Here is a 16418-nt window from a genome sequence, read left to right as displayed (position 1 = left end):
ATACAGTTAAACTTCCTTATTTTGCATTAAATGGAGAGAAAAATCCAATTGGAATACAGGGTTTTTTTTAATGTTTTCATTTGATTAGGTCTAATAACTTGAGGTCATTGGGGGATCTGGATTAATGGATAGATGATTTTAATATACTAGTACCTATTATCTTTTGTGCGTCTCTTTTTTAAAAACATATTTTTTGGAGTTAAGGTAGGTCTCCCTCTTGTCCGTTTCCTCCTGGCCTCTCAGTTTCCTTCCCCGGGAGTTCCCCTTCCTGGTTTCCCAAATACTATAACTAGTTTATTGTGTCCTTATAGGGATGGTCTGTGCATGTACGTATAATCATATGTGTAATATGTACTTTTTCTACCCCCCAGCTTTCACTGTTGCTTTCTATATGTATACTTTTGGCCTTGATTTTTTTCACCTAACACTGTATCTTGGAGATATAGCTTCTCTTAATAAATAAATATATTTAGGTTGTTTCCAGACATTTGCTATTACAAACAAGATCTTATACATATATCATTTCAACCACATTTAAGCATATGTTTAGATACATATATTTATAAAATGAATAAATAGTAATACTTACTTCCTAGGGGTTTCTGTGAGGATTAAATGAGTTACTGTGATGTAAGAGGGCCAGCCTGATGCCTGGCATGCAATAGATACTGAACAAAATGTCAACTTTTAGCATCATAACTCATCATGCTTGTTTCTGCCTGAGATCAGGCCCTACTCTTTGAGAAGACAATAGTCATGTTAGAAAAACCCTAAAGGTAGCACCTAGCTGGAAAAATTGAAATGCATATTCCATTTAACTTTTACTCATAATCTCTTATTTTCATTGTAGATAAAAAATATGACACTCTTGTGTGAGTCTTAGGATTGAACTCTTGTATTTTTCATACGTAAAATATTTTTATTAGAGCTATAGTTTCTAGGAGCAACATATCTTACCTCTTCCTTCTTATTTCTAAAATAATCTCCTAATCTCACCCATGTTAACAGGAAGAATGCTTGTGTTTATCTGAGATAATATTGAGAGATATCACAAATAAATAATGCCCAAACCAAAAAAGAGCATCCATGGATCACTTGAATGACCTCTGAGGACCCTGAGTAGTATATAGATCACATTTTGAAAACCATGCTGCAAACATGTTGACCTGTAGGATGATTTCCTTAATGTGTTTTGCCTGCATAGTTTTAGTCCTTTGTAAACAAAACTATTGTATTAAGTTGGGTGAAAAAATGAAATCCTCTAACTCTTAAATGGTGTCTAAATAACTTTCTTCTTTTTCTTTTTTAAATAAAAGTGATATTTTCTCCACAAAGCATGAAAATATTAAAAGACCTCAGGGGAAAAAAAGAATATTTTGAATATTTTTAGGTGCTTCTAGCAGTCAGAAACTTAGGCATAAGCATAAATTTCTTTTGTGTTTATTTTTACAGGTGTCCCTTGGAATTTCATATTTAATGTAAAGTTTTACCCACCTGACCCAGCACAGTTAACAGAAGATATAACAAGGTAAATAATTTATTAATAGTTAAATAGATAGTAAGTTATTCTCATTATCATAAGCTCTGGGAATTCCCTATGCAGAACTGAAGAAAAATGATGAGCTGTTAATCTAAGATAGGAAGTTTCTGGTCACTTCAAGGCAAGCTTGCAAATAAGTGAGGCTAAAAGCCTCAAATATCTGTGGCTTGCCTGGAGGAAATTGGCAGGGGCATTAGCCTTGCCTAACATGGATATTATGCCAGGCCATGGACAGGGAACCTATAAATTACACCACTCTCCAAAGGGCAAGACACAAATAGAGTGGCAAAATAGCTCTGCTCTTTGTGGGTTGCTTTTTTTTCCCAATACTCTTCTCCCACCGTGATCTATTTTATAAGGATCGAAAAAGCCAAGTCTCAATGTTATTATTAGCTCTTTCGATCTCCCTTTTAAGGTGCATGACTAGGTACATGATTCTCATGAACTGAATCTTAGTAATTTTTGAGCCCATTAATTTATGAAATAAATTTTATGCTCTTTAAAAACAGCTTACTAATTTCTTTGAAGAAACTAGCCTTTACTGGATTCTATGTAAATATTAACAAAAAAAGGAACTGGAAAAGCAGTGTATTGTAAAGAGGTCTACTGTACGTGTTTATGTCCATAGTGTCTTACATGCAGCATTTTACATAGTAGGCGCGCAGCAAATGTTTGTTGAATTGAACTGTTGGTTGTTGAGAAAGTGCTTTCTAATTCTGATTTTGCTGTCAACTATCTGATTTCAGACAAATATACAATCTCTGGGTCTCAGTTTTCATGTCTCTCAAATAAGGGAATAGCCTAAGTAAACTCTTAAAAAGTGATTAAGTACTGTGGAATGTCAGTACTATTTTTTAAAATTATTCTTTGTCTAGTTATCCTTAGTGCATTCTTGAAGTTGAGGTGCCCTATCTCTGCTTGAAAAAATTGTTTTGGTTATTTCTTTTTCACAGGTAATATTTGTCTCTTAGAGTTGCTCCTTGGTCATCTTTCTTCACTGAGGTTTATTATGTGTAAAACAAAACAAATCCCTAAAAATCTTTGCTAATTACCTACATTTTAGAGGAGTTTAAGATTCTTGTGACTTGGTTGGCATTGCTCTTTTTTTTTTTTTTAAGATCGGCACCTGAGCTAACTGTTGCCAATTTTCTTTTTTAATTTTTTTTCTTCTTCTTCTCCCCAAAGCCCCCCAGTACATAGTTGTATATTCTAGCTGTAGGTCCTTCTGGTTGTGTTATGTGGGACGCCGCCTCAGCATGGCTTGATGAGCAGTGCCATGTCCGCCCCCATGATCTGAACCAGGAAACCCTGGGCCGCTGAAGCGGAGTGCGCCAACTTAACCACTCAGACACGGGGCAGCCCCTGCTCTTTTTTTTTTTAAACACGTAGGTAGTGAGCCTAGAGAGCAAAAGCTATTGCTGTTGCCTTTGTTATTCAACATCTTACTATGGTCAAAGCTAGGATATGATTCTAATTAATATAGGAATTTCAATCTAATCATAACCTTCCGGTTTTCCTGGTTGGTAAAAAGTCTGAAGTGGTCAACTCAGTCAGTTAGAACGAGTGCTAAGGAGGTCAGAGTCATAGGTGTGAACATTATACTGACAGAGAGGAGTGTCTAATGTATGTAGGGACACTCTACGTACGTACAGGTTAAAAACTGACCTGTTTTAACCCAAACTTGAATTCCCAACAGTTTAGCACACAGGTGGAATCAGTCTTACAAGATGATAGTACGTGGAAGGCTGCATGCAACTTAACCCATCTTGGAGGAAAAACACACTGAAAAATGTTCATATCCTAGTGAAAATGTGTCAATAATGTCACCTTTGTTTATAAAGGGTAGTATGTACACATTTGGCAAAGCAGTGTGATAGAAAAGAAAGGGTCCAATTCTGGAGTCAACCAGCCTTTATTAGTATCTGACTTTGAGCAAGCCTAGCCTTTGAGGCTGCCTCTTTGTCTGTAATCTGGCACTGATACCCACCTCACAAGTTTTTGTGTGACGATTAGATAATTTATATATGTACGGTACTTAGTGCTCTCAACAAAATATTAGTTTCTTTACCTCCTTCTACTTTTCCCAACTTTTTCTTTCTTTTTTTTTTTTGAGGAAGGTTAGCCCTGAGCTAACATATGCTACCAATCCTCCTCTTTTTGCTGAGGAAGACTGACCCTGAGCTAACATCCGTGCCCATCTTCCTCCACTTTATATGTGGGACACCTCCCACAGCATGGCTTGCCAAGCGGTGCCATGTCCGCACCCGGGGTCCGAACTGGTGAACCCCGGGCCATCGAAGCGGAACACGCACACTTAACCGCTGCACCCCAGGGCCGGCCCCTCTCTTTTCTTTCTAAACTGCTTTCCAACCACGAGTCCACCGTAGTTACAGGGTTTTTTTTTTTTTAACTTTTTATGTGGAAAAATTTCAAACACATGGAAAGGAAAAAATGCTGGTTCAACGAACAACTGTATATCCACTACCTAGACTGAACAATTTTTAATATTATCTCATATTTACTTAATCTCTCTTTTTTTTTTCTGTCTCCTTGCCTCCCTCGCTCACCCTGTTCTTCCTTTTTCTCTCTCTCTATTTTGTTATTGTTGTTGTTGCTGACATGGTAACATCTTCTCTCTTTTGGCTATAGATATTATTTATGTCTGCAGCTTCGGCAGGACATAGTTGCAGGACGTCTGCCTTGTTCCTTTGCAACCTTAGCGTTATTAGGTTCTTACACCGTCCAGTCTGAGCTGGGAGACTATGACCCAGAACTCCATGGTGCAGATTATGTCAGTGATTTTAAACTGGCCCCAAATCAGACCAAGGAACTTGAAGAGAAGGTCATGGAACTGCATAAGTCATACAGGTAAATATGTCTCCAGGGTTTTCTTTGTTTATTTTGGCAATAAGTTTAAACCCTTGACCTGGGATGGATTCACGTGTTTGTCTTAGCCAATACGTGGTGCCGTAGAGTCAGCGTGAGCTCAGTTTCCCTCCAAATTCTTTGGGCAAGTCATTTAAGCCCTCTGCACCTCAGTTTTCTCATCAGAGTAATGGGTGTTGCGTTGTAGGATGAAAACTAAATCAGGTAATGTATGTAGGGCATTAAGCACTGGGTGTGGCACATAGTAGGTACTCAGTAAATAGTAACTATTATTATAACTGCCTTACCTTTTTCTCTCTTTTTCAGATTTTAAACTTATTATTCTGTATTAAGTTTCTTGACATCCTTAGAGAAGGGGTTCTTAACTTGAGATCTACGTCCGTGGGTAGACTTCAGGGGGCCCATGAAACCCCTGAAGGTATTTTTTAAAGTCTTCATTGAATTCACTGCTTTTTTTCATGGCAATAATTGGTAATGTTGGAAAGTACCATAACACAGTAATCAAGAGCAAGGGCTTGTGGTCAGAATGAGCTGGGTTGAAATCTTGGCTCTGCTTGGTCCTGGCCTTGTGACCTTGCGTAATTCACTTAATGTCTCTGAGCCTCAGGTTCCTTATATGTCTGATGGAGATCATTACCTCAGGGGAAATAGGGTGATTTATAGGATAATAAAAGGTAATGTGTGGAAAGACTTGACAGTGTCTTATGTAGTAAAAATTCAATAAATGTTAGCCAATATTGAAGTGCCAGAATAATTTGTTTCTTCTTACCATATATCCCATTATTATTTAAGTAACTTGTTATGGCTAAATTTTACCAGCTGACTTAACTTATTAATGTGAATGTCTGATCTTGGCCTTGAGTTAGTACCCTGAGTTATGTTAGCGTGAGTTGGGTTACAATGCTCCAGAGGTCACACCGCTAAGAGAGAAGTCCAAAGACTGGTCTTAGTAGGCTTTCCATGGTAGTAAAAAGTATTCTGTCCAGCCATTGCACCATCTCGTTTTCCTTGGAGTGACCCCATTAGCATTGCATGGATTGGGGTGCTTCAAATAAGTGAGCTGTAACTCAAGGTGCCCCAATCCTGGCTGCCTTATTGCCCCTGTAGGTTCTGGTGCTTCAGTCGTGGGAACCATAATAAGGGCCTTAACGTCTACAATCTACATAGCAGTGGTCTTATAAGAATCAGTCTTCTCTCCTGGGATCACACTGTTTCCAAGGAGAACTGCCAAAGTTTGCTTTTCAAGTTTAGGCATACACATTCCAATGCCCGGATGTCTAAGACCACTAAACGCACCACTTTCGACTTGTTGATGTAACTTAAGGATGTTGCATTGTCCTTAAGTACATTTTTAAATATTTTTATTTATATTCTGATTGTGATTCTAGAAGTTTTTATGTATTTGTAAAAAGATAAATATATGTTCACATACATATATACATACAAAAACACATAATGGGAAGAAACAATCAATTAAAATAATTTGATTTGTTAGAATGTCAGGATTGTAGGGGAATGTTCTTTTTACTTTCTAATAATTTAAAAATGATTTTTATTAGTAGTAGTATAATCTTTGGGCAAATAGTAAAATAATAAAAGGAAATATTTTACTGCTGCTGTGGAGCCAAACAGCGGAAAACAGTGGTGACAGATTTTCATAGATCCCTTAAATCTATTTCTGATGATTCTTTTGTTATTTGATTATAGCAGAATCTCAGATTTGGGAGGGCTTTATAGTCTCATCAGTGCTTATTCTCCTTTGTAGCATTGTTACATAATCATCATCATAATTATAAGCAGCTAATTATTGTGTGTCTGCTATTATGTGCCAGATACTATGCTGAGCACTTTATATACAATACCACATTTAATCTTTATAACCACCCTTATGAGTTAGGCTGGCAGTTCTCCAGAAGTGATTTACAGGCCCCTGGCAGTCTTCAAGATTCTTTCAAGGGGTTTATGAGGTTGAAATTCTTTTCATAATAATACTAAGATATTATTTGCCTTTTTCACTGTGTTGAAATGGGTGGAGCACAAATCAAGAAAATGGCACCAAAGTGTACTAGTAGTCATTATATTCTTTACCAATATGTACTTTTATTTTATTTTTTAACTTGAAATTAAAAATAAAACTAAAAGGGCCAGTTCACTTAAAAATTTTCTTGATGAAGCAGTAAAAAGTGTTAATTTTATTAAATCTTAAATATATGTCTATTTAATATTGTATGTGGTTAAATGGCAAGCACACATAAAGCCCTTTGGCTGCATACTGTAGTCCAACAGTTGTCTCCAGGAAAAGTATTTGTGTAATTGTTTTGAATTATGAGCTGAATTAGTCACCTTTTTTATGGAACACCATTTTCACTCGGAAAAAAATGAGTAACTGTGATTATTCAGACTTGGTTATTTGGCAGATGTTTTCTCAAAAATGAAGTGAGCCAGTACTTTTAGAGTTAGTAAACAACTGACAGTATTTGTTGCTAATGACAAAATTCAAGCTTTCAAGTGAAAATTAGAATTTTGGAAGACTTATATTTGCTGTCATGATGTTGACAGGTTCCAAATACTTAAAGACTTCTCTGATGAAGTTGGTGATGATTTTAATGAATATGATTTTTTAAATATTATTATACAATGAAATGTATCAACATTTCGAAAACTTGTATTACTCGATGAACCAATATTTTTCAGACGTGAAATGCATGATATTACAAAGTCATGCATGGGTGAAAAAGGTCCACTCAGAACGCAAGATAGATCAATGGATTTTAATGTAACATGGTACAAAAAGTTCATTGGTATGTTTTCAGATTTCACAGTGCAGCTAACATTTAAGAAACTGTCATTATTGAGTTTTGGTGTAGTATCAAAGAAAAATATTTTTGATCATCCATCTTCCCCTTTCCATCTGTGTATCTGTGTGAGATCAGGTTTCTTCATATACTACCAAATCAACGTGCTACAGCAGATCGAATGCAGCGGCAGATAGGAGAACCCAGCTGTCTTCTAAGCCAGACATTAAAGAAATTTATAAATTTGTAAAACAATGTCACTTTTTAACTACCTTTTAGGAAAATATTATGTTTCACACAAAAAGTTATTCATGTTAAAATATGAGTTTATGATTGTTATTCTTCAAGGATTTAATAAATATTTTAAAGTGTTCTTAGTTTTAATTTCTAATATGGTAAATATTGGTAGAAAAAACCCTCATAAAGAAAAGCTCTTTGGGGTCCTCAGTAATTTTAAAGAGTGCTGGGATCCTTAGGTCAAAAAATTTAAGAACCAGTGAGCTAGGCAATAAGACAAAGGCATAGGCTCTGGAGTCAGCCTATCTTACTTTGAATTCAGATATTCCTTATTAACTTTATGACTCTTAGTAAATTACTTAAGCTCTCCAAGCTTCAATTTTTTCATCTGAAAAATAAGGGTGATAATGTGAATTTTGTGACTGTTAAATCAGAAAATTCATGTAAAGTGCTTAGCACAATGATTATTATATAGTGAGAATTCAGATGTTTGCTAGGATAATAATAATTCTTGGGGCCGGCCCTGTGGCTAAGTGGTTAAGGTTCCACACGCTCCACTTCAGCAGCCCAGATTCATGGGTTTGGATCTGGGGTGCAGACCTACTCCACTCATCAGCCACACTGTGGAGGCATCCTAGTTCGAAAAATAGAGGAGGTTGCCACAGATGTTAGCTCAGGGCTAATCTTCCTCAAGGCAAAAAAAAAAAAAATGAAGGAAGATCGGCAATGGATGTTAGCTCGGGGTGAATCTTCCTCACTAAAAAAAATAAAATAAATTCTTATCCTCGTTTTACAAGTGATGAATGTGAGTCTGGGTTTAGAGAACCACTCTTTGGAACTTAGAATTTAAACCCAAATAAGTGAAACAATCTCAGAGGACAGAGGGATATGGTCCAGTTGATGTTCTATTAGGGATATGGATAGAAATTGAGTAATAATGGATCTCCATGACTAGAAAATTTAGAAGTCTGTCATCCTGGAATTTACTTGCTCCTTTTTGGAGAGATTGGCAACCCACACAAATAGAAAGCCACGTGGAAATTTTAATTGTGTTCAACAACATGGCATGTTAGCCAATCCAAAGAAACTTCTGCTTAGGCAGAAGCGTTTCACTCTGCGTTGAAAAGTACAAGCAAATACCACCCTGGTCCTCAGATAAACAGAAGACGGCCTACGTACGTGGAAGCCTTAGTAATGGCCCTTTGCCCAGACAGAGACTTTGAAGCTATAATTAACACTTTACATTTACACTAGCAAATCAAGCTTTCAAATTAACTGCCCTCCATTTTTGGGTACTAGGAAGGTATGTAAACGTTTCAGTACTCCCCCACTTAATTATTTGAAATCACAGTCCTTAATTAGGAGACGCAACTAAATGTTATTAAAAGGCTGTCACGTAACACTGGAACTGACTGAATGGATCTATATCCTGACCCCACTTGCTCAAAATAAACACGGGAAACTTTGTTATAACTTCTCTTTTTAATGAGCAAGAGTTAACCAGCGCCGAGGCTCCCTGGCTGGGTTCTTTTGTAAGCTGCACTACTTTCAAGTCGTAAATTATTAGGTGGTACTGAATAAATCCAAGACAGTACTTGTGGTTTAGAGGTATCTAATCTCTTCCCAGCTGGTTTGCTATTACTTTCAAGAGTCTTGGAAAATTTAGGAAAAACCATGATCTTTAAAATTTAAGTTGAAAATAAGTTAGTTTGTGATATTAAATTTGTAAAATATGTGTTATACTTACATGCACAAATGTCTATGGGTGGTGGGATTATGGGAGATTTTCTTTTATTTCCTATGCTCTTAAAGATATTTTCCAAATTTTATACAATGAATGTGTATGATTTCTATAATCAGAGAAAGCTTCCTGAAACGATTTTGTTCTAAAGTCATTAGGTGAGGTAGAGCCAGATAGTCATTCACGCAGAGGGGCAGACTGGCAGCAGACACTGGGGCCTACAGAGGGTGGAGAGAGTGTGCATGGGTGGGGGGCCAGCCTGGCATGAAGAGTCAGAGCTCAGATAGGATGAAGCAGGTAGTCATGTGTGGGCGTGTGATGGTAGTTATCAGAGGCAGAGCAGAGTGGGAAGGGCATCCACTTGGGGTAAGGCCTGCATAGGGTAGAGGGCACCCATAGGGGGTGGTACTTGATACAGGGTGTTGAAGGCTGAGCAGGGTGAAGAAGATGTCCATAGAGGGGGTGGCCTAACACCAGGAGTCAGAACCTGAGAGAGGTAAGGAGGACATCCATGTGTGGGGAGCAGCCCAGCCTGAGGGATTCAGAGTCCACGTGGGTGAGGGCATCCACGTGGGAGAGGGATCAGTGGCAGTGATGAGAGTTATATACAGGGAGTTGATCAAATTAGTCAATATTTCAAGGATAATTAGAGCCAAGTTTCTCGCTGTCAGTAAAAGGAGATACAAATTAAGGAGAGAGAGAAATAAAATGATCTTTGTGGTATTGCATCAGAACGGGAGGTTTCAGTGTGAACTCGTGATTTCTGATAGATAGATATAAATAGGTACGCACACAGATATATACGTACTCACACACTCTAATTCTACATTGTGCCAGAGGAGGTGTCAAAAAATGATGAGAATTGGTCAGAAGGACACAGAATCCAGCTTGGAGAGGCCCTCACTGAGCGAATCTGGGACAATTTAGGCACTAGAATAAAAAAGGAAAATAATTTATTATATTGCATTGAACAAAATGAGAATCCATGAGTCCATACTCATATAAATGAATAAATTGAAAGTTTGACAAGGAGTAGGATATTCAAAAGGTTTCAAAATACATTCCCACAAAATGTTTATTAATTACAAAGCGGTGAAGAGGAATTTCGCAGAGGAGAAGCCTGGCAGACATCAGTAATCAAAATTAACATCATCTGTGAAGGGACAAATTGAAATCGTGTACCACCTGATAGGACGCAGGAGAACACAGGGCTACTTCTATGATACTCCTGTCAAAGGTGCATAACCTGAAGTAACTCATGGAGAAACATCACACAGGCCCAGATTGAAGGACATTCTATAGAATAACTGGCCTGTAATCTTCAAAAGGTCAAGATTATGAAAGTCAAAGAAAGATTAAAGAACTGTTCCAGACTGTAGAAGACGAAAGAGACAGGAACTAAGTGAAAATCCTGATGCTGAACTGGGTGCCTCTGCCGTACAGAACATTTTGAAACAACTGGCTAAAGCTGAATGAGGTCTGAGGATTAGATGGCAGTAATGTGTGAATGCTTATCTCCTGGTTTGGCAGTTGTATTGAGGTGGTGTAAGAGAATGTCCTTGTTTGTAGGAATTACACACCAAAGTCTTTGGAAGTGCTGGGTCATCAGGTTGACAATTTACTCCCAAGTGGTTCAGGAAAAAATTTTTGTATTGCAGGTAACTTTTAAGTTTGTGTGTTTCAAAAATTTTAAAATTATATAAAAAATTTTAAGTGCAGGTATCAGCTAAACCCCAAATATAAATTATCTTAGACTAACAAGGAGGGGCCGGCCCCGTGGCCGAGTGGTTAAGTTCACGCACTCTGCTGCGGCGGCCCAGGGTTTCGCTAGTTCGGATCCTGGGTGCGGACATGGCAGTGCTCATCAGGCCATGTTGAGGCAGCGGCCCACATACCACAACTAGAAGGACCTGCAACTAAGATATACAACTATGTACCAGGGGGGATTTGGGGAGATAAAGCAGAAAAAAAAAAAGATTGGCAACAGTTGTTAGCTCAGGTGCCAGTCTTTAAAAAAAAAAAAGCTAACAAAGAAAGCCATAGTTTTAAAATTAAAGATCTCTTCTTAATATATGCTTAAAGCATGCTCACTTAGAAAAGCATTTAACTACAGTTTGAAATGTAAATCTATATTCAAATTGACCCCATTAATGTCCCTTAGAGTTGGAGGAGTGAGTGTGGGGAAGGTGGTTTTTTTGGGGTTTGTTTTTTTTCATTTTGGTGAGGAAGATTGGCCCTGAGCTAACATCTGCTGCCAATCTTCCTCTTTTTCCTTGAGGAAGATTGTTCTTGAGCTAACATCTGTGCCAGTCTTCCTCTATTCTGTATGTAGGATGCTGCCACAGCATGACTTAATGAGCAGTACGTAGGTGCAGGCCCAGGATCTGAACCCCTGAACCCTGGGCCTCTGAAGCAGAGCACGCAAACTCAGCTACTATACCACTGGGTTGGCCCCGGGGAAGATTCTATCATATTGCTTCATTTAATGTTTTAAAATTTGTCTTCAAATTCAAGTGATCAAAATTATTTCTCTTTTGTGAGCTGCATATAGATATACTGCTGTACCATCAGAAACCTAAGGTTGCGATAACAACAAAAATTTATATTTTACAAAGCAGTTTCACAACCGTTATCTCATTTTATCCTACTAGTCACATGCATTCATTCAGCAAAGACAAAAAAGTCATTGCCTATCCTGGTATCTAGAAGTGGGTATTATTATGATGCTTACTTTATAGTTAGGAGATTGAGGGAGACACCAGGTCTTAAGGGCAGGAGCCAGGATTCCAGCTGCAGTGATGTGACATAAGTCTCGACTAAAGCCTGCTGCCTTAAACGAAGTCCTAACTTGCCCATGACCTGTTTCTTCATCAGCGAAATGAGAGTGTTGGACTCTGCAATCTTCAAGCTCCATTCCAGCTTCAAAATCCTAAAATTCCAGCCATCAATAATAATAACAACAACAAACAAAAAATAACTGGGAGTAACCTTAACTAGAAAAGTGTATAACTTATATGGGGAAAAAAAACTACAGAACTTTTCTGAGATGTTTTTAATGACTTGAGTATGCAGACTTGCATATGTGTTAATTTTTCCATTCTCTTTTTTTAGGGTTCAATTTCAGATCCATTAATAAATAGAACTCAGCTATAATGGTTTAGCACTTGTGAAAAGAAGTTTATTCAGGGAGACTGAGTTGTTAACAAATCTTCAGCCTCTCTCCTGAGATGTTTTTTTTTCGTTTTTGGTGGTTGTTCCACGGAACCCTTTGTTCTTTTTAATGAGCGTAAAGACAGATGGGTTTGCAAGAGACTTCCTCCTGTTAAGTGAATAGGCCACCGCTGCTTTGTGTAGCTTGAGGCAATCTTACGGGAAAATCTTACGGGAACTAGGCAGTTACATGGATTTTCTTTGAGGGTGTGGCTGCATTATTGTTACTATGAAGTTATATTGGATTGGTCTGAATAAGTGCAGCTCTAGGAGTCATATCTTTTTTTTCAAAGCTTAACAGAACAGTTCATGAGCACTTTTCAAAAGAGGAAAGTTATAAAGGAGAAGGAAAGACCATCACAGTGAGTGTTTAGACAATGAGACTGGTTGTTTTCAAACAAATCTAATTCATTATATGCCTAGTAATGAAGACATCTTAATAACAGAGAAAGCAGCCCTATTATCTACATGCTTCCATTAACCAATTTATTTTATTTAGATCAGTGGGCAGGACACCATCTGTTACCAGAGATTTTCTTTTCATCAAGCCTGCCCCCATTAAGAGTCTCCAGTTAAGTAACTTCAGCTGCCCTCCTGTTTAATTTCCATAATAACTCAATTCAGGGGTATGGAGAGAAAAAGGCGGCTAAGGGGATATTGTAAATTGTACCATGCCCCCAGAGGATTTAATCTGGTCACCTCGTTGGCAAGAAGAATCAGTGGGAGGAGTTTATGTGAGCTGGAGAAAAAGGCTGGGGAGTGGGAGGGGCAGAACTGATGGCGGCAGGAGGCAGCTCTAAGGAAACTGATGGGATTTTTTTAAAAAACTTTCTTCGGACATCTTTTTGGTGACTTGTTTCTCCAATCTCTAAGGCGTATTTCAGTTATTTAGACACAGATAGTGATGAGTTCTTTGTAACATTCTACTTTCAGGACTATGAAATAGATCTAAATACATTTTGGTATATGTATGTTTATGTGTTTATATAAAGTACTTTTAATATACAAATGTTATTATTGTAAATGTTGAGACTGTGACGCTGAAGGAGTTTTTTATTTTCATTTATCAAAGGTCCATGACTCCAGCTCAGGCCGACCTGGAATTTCTTGAGAATGCCAAAAAGTTGTCTATGTATGGCGTTGACCTTCACAAAGCAAAGGTAATGATAACTTTGGCCTTTATTAATATGCATGTGTGGAACCTGTGTCATATAATACTTATTATCAACCTTTATCTGAGGTATTATAAAACATTCAAAACAGAGAGTAGCTCTTGTTAGAATTTTAAGTCTGGGGATGGCCCGGTGTTCTAGTGGTTAAGTTCACATGCTCTGCTTCAGCAGCCTGGGGTTCACCCATGTGGATTCTGGGCGCAGACCTACATACCACTCATTAAGCCATGCTGAGGCAGCATCCCACATAGAAGAACTAGAAGGATGTACAACTAGTATATACAACTATGTACTGGGGTTTCGTGGGGCGGTTGAGGGGTAAGAGGAAGATTAGCAACATATGTTAGCTCAAGGCCACTCTTCCTAAAAAAAAAAAAAAAAAGACTGAGCATATAAGGCTCATGTAGGGACAAAGAAATATAAAGTGAAAGAACTGGGAAAGAATTTACAGTTTGCCTGCTCCAATTTAAAAAGAAAAAAAGAGGGACCAGCCCTGTGGCCGAGTGGTTAAGTTGGCACGCTCTGCTTGGGAGGCACAGGGTTTCGCTGGTTCGGATGCTGGGCACGGACATGGCACTGCTCATCAGGCCATGCTGAGGCGATGTCCCACATGCCGCAACTAGAAGGACCCACAACTAAAAATATACAACTATGTACTGGGGGGCTTTGGGGAGAAAAAGGAAAAATAAAAAATCTTTAAAGAGAAAAAAAGAATTTTAAGTCGATCAATTGACGCAATCAAGAGGATCCAGTGTATAAATTGAATTGTCCCTTTGCAATTCTGCCATCAGAATGAAGTTTCACATCCTAAGCCACTGTAAGAATCAAAAGATATAGCACCTAGAGTGAAAGAACTGATATTTTCCTAAAATGCAGGTACTTTTGAAAGTATAGAGTGGCAGCAAGGCATGTTTCACAGCCACATCACCTGCATTGGAATCACCTGGGTGTTTATTAAATATGCAGATTCCCAGGCTCCTCCCAGATTTACTGAATTACTTTGGAGGCGAGAGTAAATCTCAAGATTTAATGAACATCCCAAATGATTCTCATTCATGCTTGAATCTGAGAACCATTGGCCTAAAGTAGTGCTTCTCAAAGTGTGGTGTCTGAACCAGCCTTTAGCATCATCTAGGAACTTGTTAGAAATGCGCATTTCAGGCCCCATCCCAGACTTACTGAGTCAGGAACTCTGTGGGTGGAGCCCAGCCATCTGTTGTAACAGGCTCTCTGGGTGATTCTAATGCACACGGGATCAAACGCAGTGGCTCATTTGGGAACCACTGGGTTAGGGAATTGGAAATTTGAGTTTTAATCCTAGTTCTGCTTAATACCACCTAATAGAATGAATGCTTAAGGGAAGTTGCTTGACTTCTCTCATCTTCAGCTGCTGAAATGGCTTGAGGAGTTTGTGAGGGAAGGGGCTCACGGGATGATCTGAGGTTCACTTAGAGGAACTTAACTAGGACGCATGATGAGGGGCGTCAAAACCACGTCCCATGAGAAACAGGCAAAGGAGCAGAGATACTTAGCCCACTGAAGAGACAGTTTAGGGAAAACATAGTATCTGTCTTCGTGTATTTAAAGGATTGGTATGTGAAGCGGAGATTTTACTGTCTCCAAGATATAAAACTAGAGCCAATAAAATGGAAAGTGGAGGGAAATACTGTTCAGCTCAATTCAACAAGTTGTCTAATAGTCAGAGCTATTCAAAGATGAGACGGGCTACCTGAGAAGGCGGTGAGCTCTCTGCTGGAGGTATTCTAGAACAGGCAAAATAATCACTTGGTAGGAATTTAGAAAAGGACATTCAAACATCTTGTGGGTGATAGGACTTAAATGACCTTTCAGACTTTTCCCAACCTGAATACCTGATATCTGAAGTTTCTTCTCTATCTAGACTCTATTAATTCTGATAAAATTTCATTGTATGTTAGTGGTTTTTCTTAAGATGTTGCTCTGGATTGTTTTGGGCTGAGTACTGTAATTTCTATGAATCTCTAAAGTAGATGGTAGGAAGATCAGATCGGGTGTATTTCCAGAACTGAAATTGTTAGGTCTTGCTTCTCTATTTCTGCTGGAGGCTGGTGTCGATTCAGTAATTATCAGGAATGAATGAAGAAGTCAGGCAGCATGTTCCTTTCTCAAATGTTGTAAAGCAAATTGTTTCTCCAAAACATATAATTAAGAGAGCGATGTAACTGTACCCATAGGCTTTAAGAACTCAAGAGGGCATCTTCTGGGAAATTCTCAATTGTGCAGTCACTGAATTGGAGCTGTATGTAATTATTTCTCTGTTGTGCTTGTACATAACACATATAGGCACTAATATGTTTCTCTGTACTCATTTTGGGAAAAGTAGTAGTCTAGAAGCATTGAACTGAGTTTTGATTACTTATCTGAGTAAATAGTCATCTGTAGAGATTAACTCAGGTGAGACTTGTTCTCCTTGAATTATAGACATAGATGGTTAATGTTATATATTTAATTTTTAAAATTTCTTTAATAAAGAGGCATGTAAACATGGCTTTATTTTATCTTACTATTCCTTCTTGATTTGGGGGTATTTGTAATTTAATATACTTAACATCAGTAATTATAAGAATCTGAGATTCTCTCATACAGAGTTTATACAGGAATAGAGTCAAATTCTATACTTATCATGAATTTTGGAGGGATGACCACTTTATTATAGAAAAACAAGAATTATAATTGTGCGTGTACATTTGGTAGTATACAGAGCCCTAAGCCCTGGCCTCCAGGAAGTCATATGGTCTGCTGACTTAAACATAAAACCAGAGCTGCCGTAGTAATTGTTTGCTGGTTATGATAGTGAT

General features: G+C 38.0%; 1 protein-coding gene across 50 annotated transcripts in view; it reads left to right on the top strand.

Annotated features, from left to right (window-relative positions):
- EPB41 (erythrocyte membrane protein band 4.1) overlaps window positions 1–16418 on the top strand; it is a 174559-nt gene that overhangs the window by 96666 nt on the left and 61475 nt on the right. For all 50 annotated transcript variants that reach the window (XM_070260603.1, XM_070260596.1, XM_070260585.1 and 47 more), the window contains exons 6-8: window positions 1453–1528; window positions 4190–4408; window positions 13482–13569. In XM_070260603.1, the coding sequence (XP_070116704.1) occupies window positions 1453–1528; window positions 4190–4408; window positions 13482–13569 (383 nt within the window). The remainder of the gene's footprint in view (window positions 1–1452; window positions 1529–4189; window positions 4409–13481; window positions 13570–16418) is intronic.

Source organism: Equus caballus, chromosome 2 (assembly GCF_041296265.1).
Source record: "Equus caballus isolate H_3958 breed thoroughbred chromosome 2, TB-T2T, whole genome shotgun sequence".
Classification (NCBI taxonomy): Eukaryota; Metazoa; Chordata; class Mammalia; order Perissodactyla; family Equidae; genus Equus; species Equus caballus.
Note: the sequence above shows the minus strand (reverse complement) of the source record. Positions and strands in the feature narration are given on the sequence as shown.